Source organism: Hoplias malabaricus, chromosome 16 (assembly GCF_029633855.1).
Source record: "Hoplias malabaricus isolate fHopMal1 chromosome 16, fHopMal1.hap1, whole genome shotgun sequence".
NCBI lineage: Eukaryota > Metazoa > Chordata > Actinopteri > Characiformes > Erythrinidae > Hoplias > Hoplias malabaricus.
Genome location: NC_089815.1, coordinates 4,590,270 through 4,604,057, shown reverse-complemented (window position 1 = coordinate 4,604,057; position 13,788 = coordinate 4,590,270). Strand labels below are relative to the sequence as shown.

Genomic DNA, 13,788 nt, shown 5'->3' with positions numbered 1-13,788 from the left:
AGGAAATGTCCCATTTATGTTCATCCCTCTGCAACCTCACACTCAGCGGACCACAGTCTGCTGTCAGCAGAACCAAACGTCGCTGGAGTATCCTCAAAATGCTGAGCACAATTTGAAACATTGTGAACTTTACTGGATGAGGAACCAGCACTGCACTTTACTTAGTTCAGGTGTCTACTTCACTTTCACTTAGCAATTAACATTCATTCATTATCTGTAAGCACTTATCCAGTTCAGGGTCGCGGTGGATCCAAATCCTACCTGGAATCATTGGGCGCAAGGCAGGAATACACCCTGGAGGGGGCGCCAGTCCTTCACAGGGCAACACAGACACACACATTCACACCTACGGACACTTTTGAGTCGCAAATCCACCTACCAACGTGTGTTTTTGGACTGTGGGAGGAAACCAGAGCACCCGGAGGAAACCCACGCAGACACAGGGAGAACACATCACACTCCTCACAGACAGTCACCCGGAGGAAACCCGCGCAGACACAGGGAGAACACATCACACTCCTCACAGACAGTCACTCGGAGGAAACCCACGCAGACACAGGGAGAACACACCACACTCCTCACAAACAGTCACTCGGAGGAAACCCACGCAGACACATGGAGAACACACCACACTCCTCACAAACAGTCACTCGGAGGAAACCCACGCAGACACAGGGAGAACACACCACACTGCAGCCATTTTATTTACTACACGAAAAAAAACAATAAAACTACACTTATCTTCCGATGGCTTATAAGTTGTTGATTATGGTAAAATAGTGAGGAATCATTTCTTCTTTAAGTATTTTACAAAATAAAGCTTCATGTGTACCTCTCCATATATTTAACCATAGTGTGACTCAGCTTTTGAAGCATTAAGATGCCTGGTTCCTATCACCACCCCCTATAAAACATTCTGACTTGGTCCGTCTCTTTGTAACGAAGCATTGCACAACAGTCCACTCCGGTCTGTTGGTTTAAATATTAATCATTTAATGATGTGGAGGTTTGGAGGAATTGATGGAAATACTGTACACAACTGAATCAAGTAAATCCCTGTTATTATTTTTTCAGAGTGGTTAGGACCACAGTGAAAACCCTTGCATTTCGAAAGTAATAATTTGTAATGGGTTTTTCACAAAGAGTTTGACATTGCCAAACCTGCTCAGTTGATCATTTTCCCAGCCAAGCCTCGTTCAGCTCTCTGCAGCCTGGTGCTCAGCAGTGAAGTGGTGGACGGTTTGGGATTCCTCGGAGAGGGGAAGTAATTGGCAGGGAACATGACGAGATCTGGCAACCCTGACAGCTGGGTTCTGTCACACTGCCTTGAACAACAGAACAGAACTGTGTTCTCCTGACACTCCTAATGAGACCATTACAGTCTTATATCTCTAAGGGCAGGATGCTGCGCCATTAACAAGAACCTCAGAGTCTAGAACGACCGGTGTCTAGAACACAAAGTGTCTGCAGTAGTATTTAAAGGAACAGATTGTTTAAAATGCTATTCAGTTATCCCAAATGTTATATTTGATCAGCTAATGTTTGTTGTCATATGTTTGTTTCACAATGTCTATGATGCTAATATAGTTAGCATGAACTGGAAGCATTATTAGCATTGTGGAAAACAGTCCTCATTGCCTCAAAACAGACTTGATTTTATGCTCAAATGTTAATGTGCGCTATCTAATGCCTACTTCATTACTTGTAATCTACATTATCCAAATATTTCCAGCCAATCTGAAGAACGTCTTTCCCAAACATGTCTTGACTAATCTGACATTTATAAAGGGGAGAGGACAAATCTGTTTTCAGACTGGGTTTCTAAACTAAGCTGCTTTTCTTTGCCGTGTGCTTGTGGATGAGCTCACTTTATAATGACCTTCTATTTCTCTTGTGGTCTGCTGTCTAGGTAACTTTCACCAAGAGGAAGTTTGGGCTGATGAAGAAGGCCTATGAGCTGAGTGTGCTGTGTGACTGTGAGATCGCCCTCATTATCTTCAACAGGTCCAATAAGCTCTTCCAGTACGCCAGCACAGACATGGACAAGGTCTTGCTGAAATACACAGAGTACAACGAGCCCCATGAGAGCAGAACCAACTCGGACATTGTGGAGGTGAGCAGAGATTTTAGGGCCTGACCAGTCTGAAACTGTAAAAGCTAATCAAACTGAATAGCCATCATTTAAGTTTTAAGTAGATTTCATTATTCGAATGCTTTCCAGTGACAAAGCAGCATATCGTAGTGTGTCCAATCGTTAGTAGTCCAAACAGAGAGGCAATAGTGAAAATGAAATAAAGATAAGGCACTGATTTTCTGATTTCCATCATGGCTGTGCTCTCGCTCTTCTTATCCTCAGAGTGAAAAGCCGGTGGGACATATTTTCAGATGTCTAATTGAATCTGATATGAATAGAACTGTCAATTGATGGTAAATAGATTAGAATAAAGCAGCCGGGACTACAGTGTCTGGGAATGCAGACTCCTTTTGCTGATGCTGTGTTATATTTGTGTCCAGTCCGTTCCCCATTTGGCTGCAATGCTTGCAATGATTACAGTTCATTCGGTCAATCATGCTAGTAGCATGTGCTCAGATTGCTATGGCCATACTGACCTTCACTTTTACTCCATTTGCTATTACCCATTAGCTATGAGTAAATTATCCTGTTCGTTACGTATGTCCTTGCTTGTAGTAATGGCTTCATATAGTCCAACTCAGCACAGTTTGTTCAGTCTGACATGCACTGGGACCGGTTACTGGAAACCAGGGTCTAAAATACATAAAAAGGTATAATTGATATTTTGTAGGACTTTTTACTATATTTATCTACACATAAATTAATATTATTTATCAGTGTAAAGTTGTCAAATTTAGTCAATCTGCTGCTCCGTGGAAGGATGCTAAGCTCTTTTTGGCTGTTCTTGGATGTTTAGTGGATCCCAACAGACATCAGGTTGCTTGAGCTCAAATGAACAAACATTACTGACTTCTGCTGTGTAAATATGTTATTAATAAACATCAAATAAACAAGTATTACTCAACACTGCCCTCTAAAGAGTTTCTGACATGAGTCAGAAATTTTGTTAATAATAATGAGTTAAATTTATATCGTAGGCAGCATGGCAACGCAGCAGGCAGTGTCGCAGTCACACAGCTCCAGGGGCCTGGAGGTTGTGGGTTCGATTCCCGCTCCGGGTGACTGTCTGTGAGGAGTGTGGTGTGTTCTCTCTGTGTCTGCGTGGGTTTCCTCCGGGTGACTGTCTGTGAGAAGTGTGGTGTGTTCTCTCTGTGTCTGCGTCGGTTTCCTCCAGGTGACTGTCTGTGAGGAGTGTGGTGTGTTCTCCCTGTGTCTGCGTGGGTTTCCTCTGGGTGACTGTCTGTGAGGAGTGTGGTGTGTTCTCCCTGTGTCTGCGTGGGTTTCCTCTGGGTGACTGTCTGTGAGGAGTGTGGTGTGTTCTCCCTGTGTCTGCGTGGGTTTCCTCTGGGTGACTGTCTGTGAGGAGTGTGGTGTGTTCTCTCTGTGTCTGCGTGGGTTTCCTCCGGGTGCTCCGGTTTCCTCCCACAGTCCAATAACACACGTTGGTAGGTGGATTGGCGACTCAAAAGTGTCCGTAGGTGTGAGTGAATGTATGAGTGAATGTGTGTGTTGCCCTGTGAAGGACTGGCGCCCCCTCCAGGGTGTATTCCCACCTTGCGCCCAATGATTCCAGGTAGGCTCTGGACCCACCGTGACCCTGAACTGGATAAGGATTACAGATAATGAATGAATGAATGCATGAATAAATTTATACCACAGCTTTCACAAACCAAGGGTAATTTCATAAAATAAAAATGTTGCTGACATTTAACAATGAATTAGTTTTCCATTTGCTTTAATTACTTTAATTTGCCTCAACTCAACTGATGAAAATGGTCCTGTTTCACGTGCTGCTTATTAAAGTTTGAACATACTGTGGATGCAAAAAACTGTGGAAAATGAAATGATTGCAATCAGGCGATTATGCAATAATCATGACTGGCTCGGTCTGAGGGCCACAGATTATTCCTGCCATCTTTTTGAAAAATGAATTGCTGGAAAGTTGCCAGCAGAAAATGACCATGTCCTTTCGGAGCGTGGTTTGGGATTTGGTGCTAAGAAGAGCAGATAGTTCACATGGAGCGATGAAGGCATTCCTCACTGAAGCCTGTGTTGACCAACACATTGAGAGGAAGTGCTGCTTTCAGGTCGGTGCTAAAAATACAGACACAGCCCTGTCCAAAACACACAGAAACTGGAGATGCTATCAGTCAGGACCTGGCACACGGGCTTGGCACAGTCTGCCGGTGTTTGCCCACTGCTAATGGGACATTTTGAAAAATCGGAATCACTTAGCCTGTGTGGACTCGGCAGGCCTTGGACATTCATTGCATTACATCTGCTTGTTTACCTGTTTATTTTTCAATTTGCTGGTACAGATTCACATACTTCTCAAGTTAGTGAGGAAAAAAACGTTATAATAAAACAATATTTTGTAGTGGAACAGTACAATTCCTAGGAATAGTGATCCAGAAGGTCGTTTTTAAACACTATTATTAATGTGTGAATTTATTTTAATAACCAAAGGTAAAACAAAAATAAATGACATGTTATTGGTTTAATATTTATATATGTTCTTTATATATTTTAAACACCATTCCAGGTAATACTCATTTAAATAGCAACAGATTTAACTATGGTGGCAATATGCATTGATCGTAGTTGGGGGCATGTTAATCAGCTGCATTGGTTTGGGAATATTATCCATTAAAATCATTAATTCATTCATTGTCTGTAAGGGCTTATCCAGTTCAGGGTCGTGGTGGGTGCAGAGATTGGGCATCATTGGCAGAAGGCAGGAATACACCCTGAAGGGGGCGCCAGTCCTTCACAGGGCAACACACACATTCACTCACACATTCACTCACACCTACGGACACTTTTGAATTGCCAGTCCACCTACAAACGTGTGTTTTTTGGATTGTGGGAGGACACCGGAGGAAACCCATGCAGACACAGGGAGAACACACCACACTCCTCACAGACAAGTCACATGGAGGAAACCCACGCAGACACAGGGAGAACACACCACACTCCTCACAGAAAGTCACCCGGAGGAAACCCACGCAGACACAGGGAGAACACACCACACTCCTCGCAGACAGTCACCCAGAGGAAACCCACGAAGACACAGAGAGAACACACCACACTCCTCACAGACAGTCATTCGGAGGAAACCCACGCAGACACAGGGAGAACACACCACACTCCTCACAGACAGTCACCCGGAGGAAACCCACGCAGACACAGGGAGAACACACCACACTCCTCACAGACAGTCACCCGGAGGAAACCCACGCAGACACAGGGGAGAACACACCACACTCCTCACAGACAGTCACCCGGAGGAAACCCACGCAGACACAGGGAGAACACACCACCCTCCTCACAGACAGTCACCCGGAGGAAACCCATGCAGACACAGAGAGAACACACCACACTCCTCACAGACAGTCACCCGGAGGAAACCCACGCAGACACAGGGAGAACACACCACACTCCTCACAGACAGTCACCCAGAGGGGGAATCGAACCTACAACCTCCAGGTCCCTGGAGCTGTGTACCTGCTGCGCCACCGTGCCGCCCCTCTATTAAAATCAGTTATAATAAAATTAAATATGTTTGCACATCGTCTTTTCCAAATTAGATTATCTTTCGTGCACTGTTTAATGTTTAAATTGCCGTCCTTACGTCACATTTATATATTCATTGTTGTTTTAAATTATATTATACTCCAGGCTCTGAATAAGAAAGAGCAGCGCGGCTGTGAGAGTCCAGAGCCGGACACGTCCTCCTACGTCCTCACACCACACACAGAGGAGAAATACCAGAAAATCAATGAGGAATTCGACAACATGATGAGAAATCATAAACTTGTAAGTCTTTGTTTCAGAAATGATATGAAATTCAGAAATTACCGTTAAATATTTGTTACTCCACAAACCAGTTTTTAATTCAGCCGTTGTAAACAGCCCTGTGTGTGTGTGTGTTTGTGTCTGTAGCCAGCCGTCGTGTCCCAGCAGAGCTTCACGTTGCCCGTGGCCATTCCGGTGGCAGGTGACCCCAGCACACTCTCCTACAGCACGGCGGGATCACTGGTCACTCCGGGTGTGCCCTCAGCCACAGTGTCCCTAAGTGAGGCAGCCATGCTGTCCCTTTCCTCCAGTTCACTGCACACGTCTCCCAGCACTGGGTTAGCAGGTCTGTTATACAAGCACTGCTCTTTCTCTCTGCTTTCTCTTGCTCTTCTGACTCATACTCAAGTGTCTCTGATGTTTAATAAATGGTTTAGTAAGGGTTAACCATGGGGAGGGGACACACCAGGAAGGATGGAACCATACAGCAAACACTAAGGATAATGTAATGCAAGATATAGTTTGTGATGTTGGTCATTTTGCTTTATTTTGGTGTTTAGGTGCCATTCAGGGTTCTTCAGACTCTACATCCAATGGTGTACATTCCAGTTCCATAGGTAAGTCATTCCCAAAGAACCAGCCAAATGCACAAACGTGGGGAGTAGCTATTTGCATTTACTCAGATGGAATAGAAAATATTAAGCTGATGTCTTTCTTGCTTTTCTTTTCTGTGTGTTCCCTTACTCAGTGAACGGCTTTATTGGTACTAAGGGAGATAGCAGCTTGGGAAGGGGACTGCAGGCCAAATCTCCAGCGCCCCCTGCAGGCAATCTGGCTCCTGTAGGCCAAAAGCCGGAGCTGCGGGTGCTCATCCCACCGAGCTGTAAAGGCACCGTCCAGACACTGGTGAGATCACAGCCATTACAACATTTGTATGTGTGTGTAAATCACTCTAGTAAATTAATCAACACTATATATCCTCCCTACATTAAACGACACCTGTTATAATGAGTGACTTCAAGGTGCAGCCATTATAGGTTTGTGTTTAATGGTACACACACGGCACGTGTAAAAGCAGAAGGCAAAATGAGCTCAGCAGCATTGGAACTTTGTTCTCTGAAGTAACTGAGCTTCAGCCAAATGAGTTTGGAGTGGCGTTGGGATCCAGAACTAATCATTTAACATCAGCACCTGACTCTGTTTAGTGTAAAGACTTCCCCTGAAAAGTACAAGCTGTTGCTGCAGCAAAGGGGACGAAGGACATAATGATACCCTTGTTGTAGTTGTAGTTATTTGTAGTGCCTGTAGAACTAGGACAAATTTACAAACTTTGTAAAAAAACCTATAATGGGCGGCACGGTGGCTTGGTGGTTAGCACGTTCGCCTCCCAGCGCTGGGATCTTGGGTTCAAGTCCCATCTGGGTGGAGTTTCCATGTTCTCCCCGTGTCTGCGTGGGTTTCCTCCGGGGGCTCCGGTTTCCTCCCACAGTCCAAAAACATGGAGGGTAGGTGAATTGGCTTCTCTAATAACTGTCCTGGTGTGTGAATGAATGTCTGTATGTGTGAGCCCAGATATGGATTGGCACTCAGTCCTGGGTTAAACCCTAGTGCCCGATGCAGTCCTCCAGGTGGACGGTCGTTTCTGGTTGAGAGTACGCTGTGCGCGTTTGGCTGCCGCTTCTCGCCTGTGTGTGTGTGAATTGAGCGTTCTGAGCAGTGTAGATTGTAAAGCGTCCTTGGGTGTCTAGAAAGGCGCTATATAAGTGTAACAATAAACTACCTCTGATACATCAGATAAACTGATAAAACTGGTCTTGTGATGTGTAGTTTTCTGTAACTACTTTAATGAGGGTGTAGCCCTTTTCTACCAAATGAACGGGTTCCTGAACTGGTTCAGTTTAGGGTTCTTAGATCCTTGGTGCTATCCGGCGAGCCAGCCCATCTTTGCACCAGATTTGATGGGAACCACAGCTGCATCACTTCATAGTACATAGCACCGGAGACATTGATTAGATCATAGTGACCATGCCTCGAGTCAAACAGGAGCAGCATTTTCCTGTTTTTATTTCCTTGTGATTTTCCTTTTTGTTTTCAGATGAGAAAGAGGATTACAGCTCCACTGTGCCCTAACTCTTTACTCTCTGCACTATTTCTGGAGCTTCTTTAACATCACATGCCAACAGACATGACTTTTTGGGTTTGGGAACCCATTTATGTTGCTGAACCTTTCCAACACTGGTGTAAAAATGGCTCACAGTTTCTTAAACGTGAAGCCCCTGGTGGAGAAGGTCCTGTGTGTTTGTGACTGAGTGAGATACAAGCCAGTTCTGTGAAGTGCTTTGTTTAATTACCACCCACTGACAAGACACAACACTATTTAATATCATGGACATCATGTTCTAGAAAAGTCACAAAACTGAAAAAGGCAGACTCAGAAATCCCTGAGCAAATGGAGTGTGACATAGAGGGTCTGTAAATTGTGGCTTAAAATCTCTCTCTTGCACGCAGCCAGAGGAGGGAGAGGGGGATTTGGTAAGTGAAAGTATTAACGGATGATTATTTACCTCTTTGCCTTTTGTTAATTTCCTCCTCATAGTCAGTGTGTGTTGTGTCTGGGGCACACGGCTGATTCAGCTCATACATTTATAATGAACTCAGGAGGCAATCCGGGTGTATGACATCAGAATGTCTGCATTTTCTTACAGTGTAGACTGAACTCCAAGACCAGTAACAGAGATGTTTATTGACTGTGAATATCTGGACATTGATTCTATCGTAGTACATCCACTGCTTAAGAATATTCTGTTTGAAGGGGAAGTCCACCAATGTTTGAAAAAGACATGGACACTGAAAAAGACTTCAAATTAAACTCACCAACTCGTCACCACCAACAGATTTCTTTACACCGGTTCATGTATTAAGGTTTTGTGTGGTTCCTATCACACTGTGAACAGTTCTCATTGTAATTATATTTAGAAGAAAGCATATGTTAATTTATAATGCAGGAATTAGGAAAAACTGGTGAACTTCCCCTATTAATGAGTGTGGTTAACGAATATTTGTCAAAGCATCATGTAAGTAACGCACTCATATAATCTGGAAAGTAAGTGGTTCCATAGGGACCCCTGGTGGACATACTGCTCCCAAATATTAAGAGCTTTCCACTTGTCAGTGGAGAAAAAAATAACATTATGTTTTACATCTGAAAAGTTTTAGAGATTATATTCAGCTCTGCTCTTCCTTGTTTTATGTAAATCTCAGCGGATAAACAGCCCACAGTCCAGCCAATCATTGACCACGCCGGTGGTTTCCATGGCAACACCCAGCCTGCCGCCCCAAGGTCTGCCGTACACGACCATGACATCTGCTTATAACGCAGGTAAACTCCCATCTGCACCTTCCCTCCCTTCCCCTGTGGGACTTGTGTACTGTCAGTAAGTGCTGGGGATGTTCTACAGTCGCCTTCTCTTTGTTTTCATTATTTCAGATTATTCACTCAGCAGTTCAGAGCTCAGTAACTTCAACAGTGGCTTTAACTTACCAGAGAGCCTCAGTCTTACCTCCGGGTCATCGTGGCAACACACTCAACTGGGCCAATCAGCACCCACTTCTCAGGGGTGAGTGGTAGTGATGCACCATAATAAACAAATTGATTAAAACTGAAATTCGGGAAACACCAGGCTGAGTTACCAATGAATACACGCTAACGAGGCAGTATTTATTAATTATCTTTCCTAATCTTCATTACTGCTGACCTGATTTGTTATTCATTCATTCATTCAATGTCTGTAAGCGCTTATCCAGTTCAGGGTCGCGGTGGGTCCAGAGCCTACCTGGATTCACTGGGAGCTGTGTGACTGCGACACTACCCTCTGCACCACTGTGTCGCCCCCTGATTTGTTATGTTTTATTTTAATCATATTATTTATGATACGATTTTTCAAAAATAATTGTTATTAATGACATTATTTTAGCCTAATGCTAATAGCTTTTTCTCTCAAAATGTCTCTCTTCAAATGGGTTTCTTCATATTTTCTGCTCATCCATGGAAAATGATGCCGTGTCTGAAATGGCTCCCTATTCATTATTCCATGTGTTCCTCACTATATAGTGCACAATTATAGGGAAATGAAATCAGGGCGGTTTTAACCAAACAAAACAGTGGATTATGGGTATCCATTATTCACTAGTGTACATGGGTTGTACAATATGTTTTGTGGTGCACTGTGGGATTGTTTGAGTTCACAGAAAATTTTGGACCATATTACACAGTGGCAGAAAATAGTGCACTACACACTGTGAATTTGGCACAGTTTGGGACTGAGTCTCTGCCCATCCATCCATCCATCTACAGCTCTGCAGTAATGATCAAAAGAGTAAATATCATTTTTTCTTTGTTCCACAGAGTCTCTCTTCCCCTAACTCAGGTCTCCAGCTCTTCTCCGAGTGTTGATATCAAAGCTGAACCCATTTCCCCACCACAAGAGCACGGGACCCCGCTGGCCTTCCTCACTCTGCCCCCACCAGCATCCAGACAGGAAGTGGGCCGTTCTCCGGCAGAGAGCCTCAGCTCATCCTGCAGCTCGTACGAGGGGAGTGACCGTGAGGACCAGCGCCGAGACCACGCTCACTCCTCCGTCCCAGGACAGGGAAGACCCCCAGGGCCTGAAGGTAGCGGGGGTCCGTCACTCAAACGGCTGCGTACCGAAAATTGGGTCACATAGCGCCCCCTAGCAGCCAGGTGGAATTAAACACAGGGATTGAGTGATGGTCAATATTTATTGCAGTTAATGGCAAAGCCATGGCCCCTTCTTTGTGCTTTATGTAGCGGGACCTCTGGGGCCACCCAGAAATACAGGACTGAAGGGAATAACAGTGTAAAGATTGTTCTTGCAGTATTCAGCACTGTACAGGTGACTGATACATTTTAAAAGTTAATTCTATGAAATGTCTGAGAGACTGAACTTGTGTCATCAGGAAATGAGGATTAGATTTACTTGCTGTTTTTGTAGAACTTCAGTCTAAAGCCAAAAGTGTTAGATTTCTTCTTCTTCTTCTTCTAATTATTATTATTATTATTATTATTATTATTATTATTATTATTACTGGTTTGTGGTTATTTGACCGAAGCATGAACGTGAGCCAAATGTTTGTCCTTCATTATCCTTCAGACTCTTTTCTGTGGTGCTCTTGGAGAAGGACATTTGCTTTCTATTTTTCATGCCCTTTTTCTGAAGCTAGGCCTGAACTCCTCCGTTATTAAAATTCATTGTTGTTTTGGATAATTAATGAAGAAGCTGAAAAATGTGTTTGGTTAAAGTTGAAAGTGATAGTGGAGCGCGTCTGACTCCACCGCATTCTTCAGAATTGAGAGCTGTGTCTAATCTTCAACGTGTGCGACTTCCCACCACTTTATCAGTGTGACTGGACACGTCGTGTTGGAGCGGAGTAAAAACACCCCACAACTGTGGTCTTTTATCGTAGGACCTCGGCGAGACTAGGGCTGAGTATGGTTAAAGACATTTAATACAAAAACCATTTGCTATATTCCAACACTCGTCAGTGAACAGCACTTCGGTAAGACTTGGGCACCCCTGGTCAAGTGTCTGTGTCGTCGGCACATGTGCAGCTGCATTGGAATAGCCCCCTATTCTTCTGGCTGTAAGGGTCTGTGGAGATTACACAGCTCTACGTGCAGTTGGACGGCTGCTAATTAAAAAGGCTGTCTGGATGCTGTGATACAGATAAACAGCATGTTCCGCTGAAGTGAAAGTAAGTGCTCATCCTCTACAGAGAACACATTTCAATCCACGGTTCCTTCTTGTTTGTGAAACTGTACGTGTCGAAACGCCAAAATTAAAATCTTTCAAGTGCAAAAGTAATGGTACGTTTGGTATTTTTGTTTTATTTTGTTCTGTTAAATAAATAGAAATGGTGTGGTTTAAATATCATTGACACTGTTGATGTTATTTTCACTAAGACCTTGACTGGGGGGGTGTCCAAACTTTTGAATAAAGCTGTAGACGCTGGGTGTTTCTGATAAATTGGCCAGTGAGAGTAAGAATAACCAGTTTAACCCTATCATTCCACATCCAGGGGTGTGTGCACGTTAGGATTTGGACATTCTCAGGCTGAGGGCGCTTTCTCTTCATATTCTATTTAAGTGGCAGTGCTCCACAGACTTGTATTTGAAAGGAAAACATCCTGGACGTTCATAATGATGCTATTTATTAATACATTAGCAGTGCTGAGGCTGATATATGATTTATACCGTGTGTTGTATATGGTGTAAATACTGTTGCCTTGAAACAGCTGCATATGAAACATCTTTAAAGACGTGGAAGATGTTTAAATCACATTTTGTCCATTTTCTCTCCTTCATTTGATCTTTCTCTTCTTCACACCCACTCTGAAAATAGGCTGCTTGCTACAGAAGGATGTCAGTGGGTGTTTGGTAGGATGTGACCTATTTAAGGTTGATTTAAAGTTAAGTTCACATGATACCCCCCCTCCTCCTCCTCTACGCTAGCGTTCTCTGAAGGTGACTCACTCCATACCACATACTATTGAAAAACCTCAGAGGGAATAGTGTCAGATATATGAGTCATAAATACACACACATAGCCCACACCCCCACACTGTGGTGCATGGTGTGCTGGGTAATTAAAAGACGTGTTTGATGTGACATAGTATTTATGATTAACTTGTTGAATTGATACTTACTCACAATGTCTACACTGCACATATTCAACACGTTCAGAAGTCACTGCTCTGATGCTTAAGAGGTATTAAAGAATTCCTGGTGAATGTATAGGTTACTTAAGAGGGTTGCTCAAAGAAAAAGGGGAGCAGTGGAGAATTCTCAGTAAATTACCTTAAAATTACAGCGTCAAAATCACTGTGATTCTTCACTGACCTGTAATAGGGAAAACAGAACCTCCGTCATTGCTACTCCAGGTTCCCCAGTAAACATTTAACCGTTGATTCAACGTTGAAATAACGTAATGACTGCCGTCTAATCAACGTTCTCTTAAGGTTGAAAATGAAAGTTGAAAAGACGTCCAAACACAGACATGGAAAAGACGACTATTAGATGTATTTTGGACGTCCACTGACGTTATCGATTGGTCACCACTTAACTAACTTATTAAGATGGATTTTGGACGTCCATTGACGTTATTAATATGTCCTTGACGGACAGACTACTTTTAGACCTATTTTGAATGTCCAGGGATGTTCCTTGTTTACTGGGTCAGCACTGCAGAATCAGCACTATGTAACTTTGGAGTAAAGTAGTAAACCACGCCCTGCTTCCTCCTCCCCACTGATTTTAGGTACAGTGCTGTAAATGCAAATTACTCTCTTCGACGTAAGGGGGAGATATCTCCACACACACCTTAACCACTCACTCGGCTCGAAAGGATTGTCTATTGCATAAACACCACCACACAGACCTGTTAAACATGTCATTTTCACTAGAGGGTCTTTAAACAATTCATGCAGTAACCTTCTATGAGGAAGCTTTCGGGGACAGACACACTGTGGGCAATTTCTGTGTTCAACCACTAGAGGGCAGCAGACTTTCTATTATAAGCCCTTCACTTTCACTTAAGGTGGCAGTGAACTTGAAGGGAAGTAGCTAATGATAAAAGGGAGAAAGAAAATAAAAGCAGAGATTATATTATTAGAGTATGAATCTAATGCATTTAGATTTTATTCTAAACAGTACAAGCTTTACCTAAGGAACTCTAGGTTGTTTCCTACATTGTAGTCTTGTGTGTTCTTGTGTTCTTGCTTGACATCCCATTCCACCACCCAAGTTTCCTTCCAGAATTACAATCACAAAGTATCTAATACCT

At 43.4% G+C, this 13,788-nt stretch overlaps 1 protein-coding gene across 2 annotated transcripts in view; it reads left to right on the top strand.

Annotated features, from left to right (window-relative positions):
* Positions 1–12,116, top strand: part of LOC136671507 (myocyte-specific enhancer factor 2A-like) — a 30,398-nt gene extending 18,282 nt beyond the window's left edge. Inside the window, exons 5-12 of one of the 2 annotated variants that reach the window (XM_066647209.1) lie at positions 2,005–2,113; positions 5,813–5,950; positions 6,077–6,275; positions 6,490–6,546; positions 6,678–6,835; positions 9,191–9,308; positions 9,417–9,546; positions 10,335–12,116. In XM_066647209.1, the coding sequence (XP_066503306.1) occupies positions 2,005–2,113; positions 5,813–5,950; positions 6,077–6,275; positions 6,490–6,546; positions 6,678–6,835; positions 9,191–9,308; positions 9,417–9,546; positions 10,335–10,653 (1,228 nt within the window). In that variant the 3' untranslated portion in view covers positions 10,654–12,116. Of the gene's footprint in view, positions 1–1,909; positions 2,114–5,812; positions 5,951–6,076; positions 6,276–6,489; positions 6,547–6,677; positions 6,836–9,190; positions 9,309–9,416; positions 9,547–10,334 lie in introns of both variants that reach the window. The other variant, XM_066647208.1, reaches the window with a different exon arrangement.
* Positions 12,117–13,788: the final 1,672 nt, after the last annotated feature.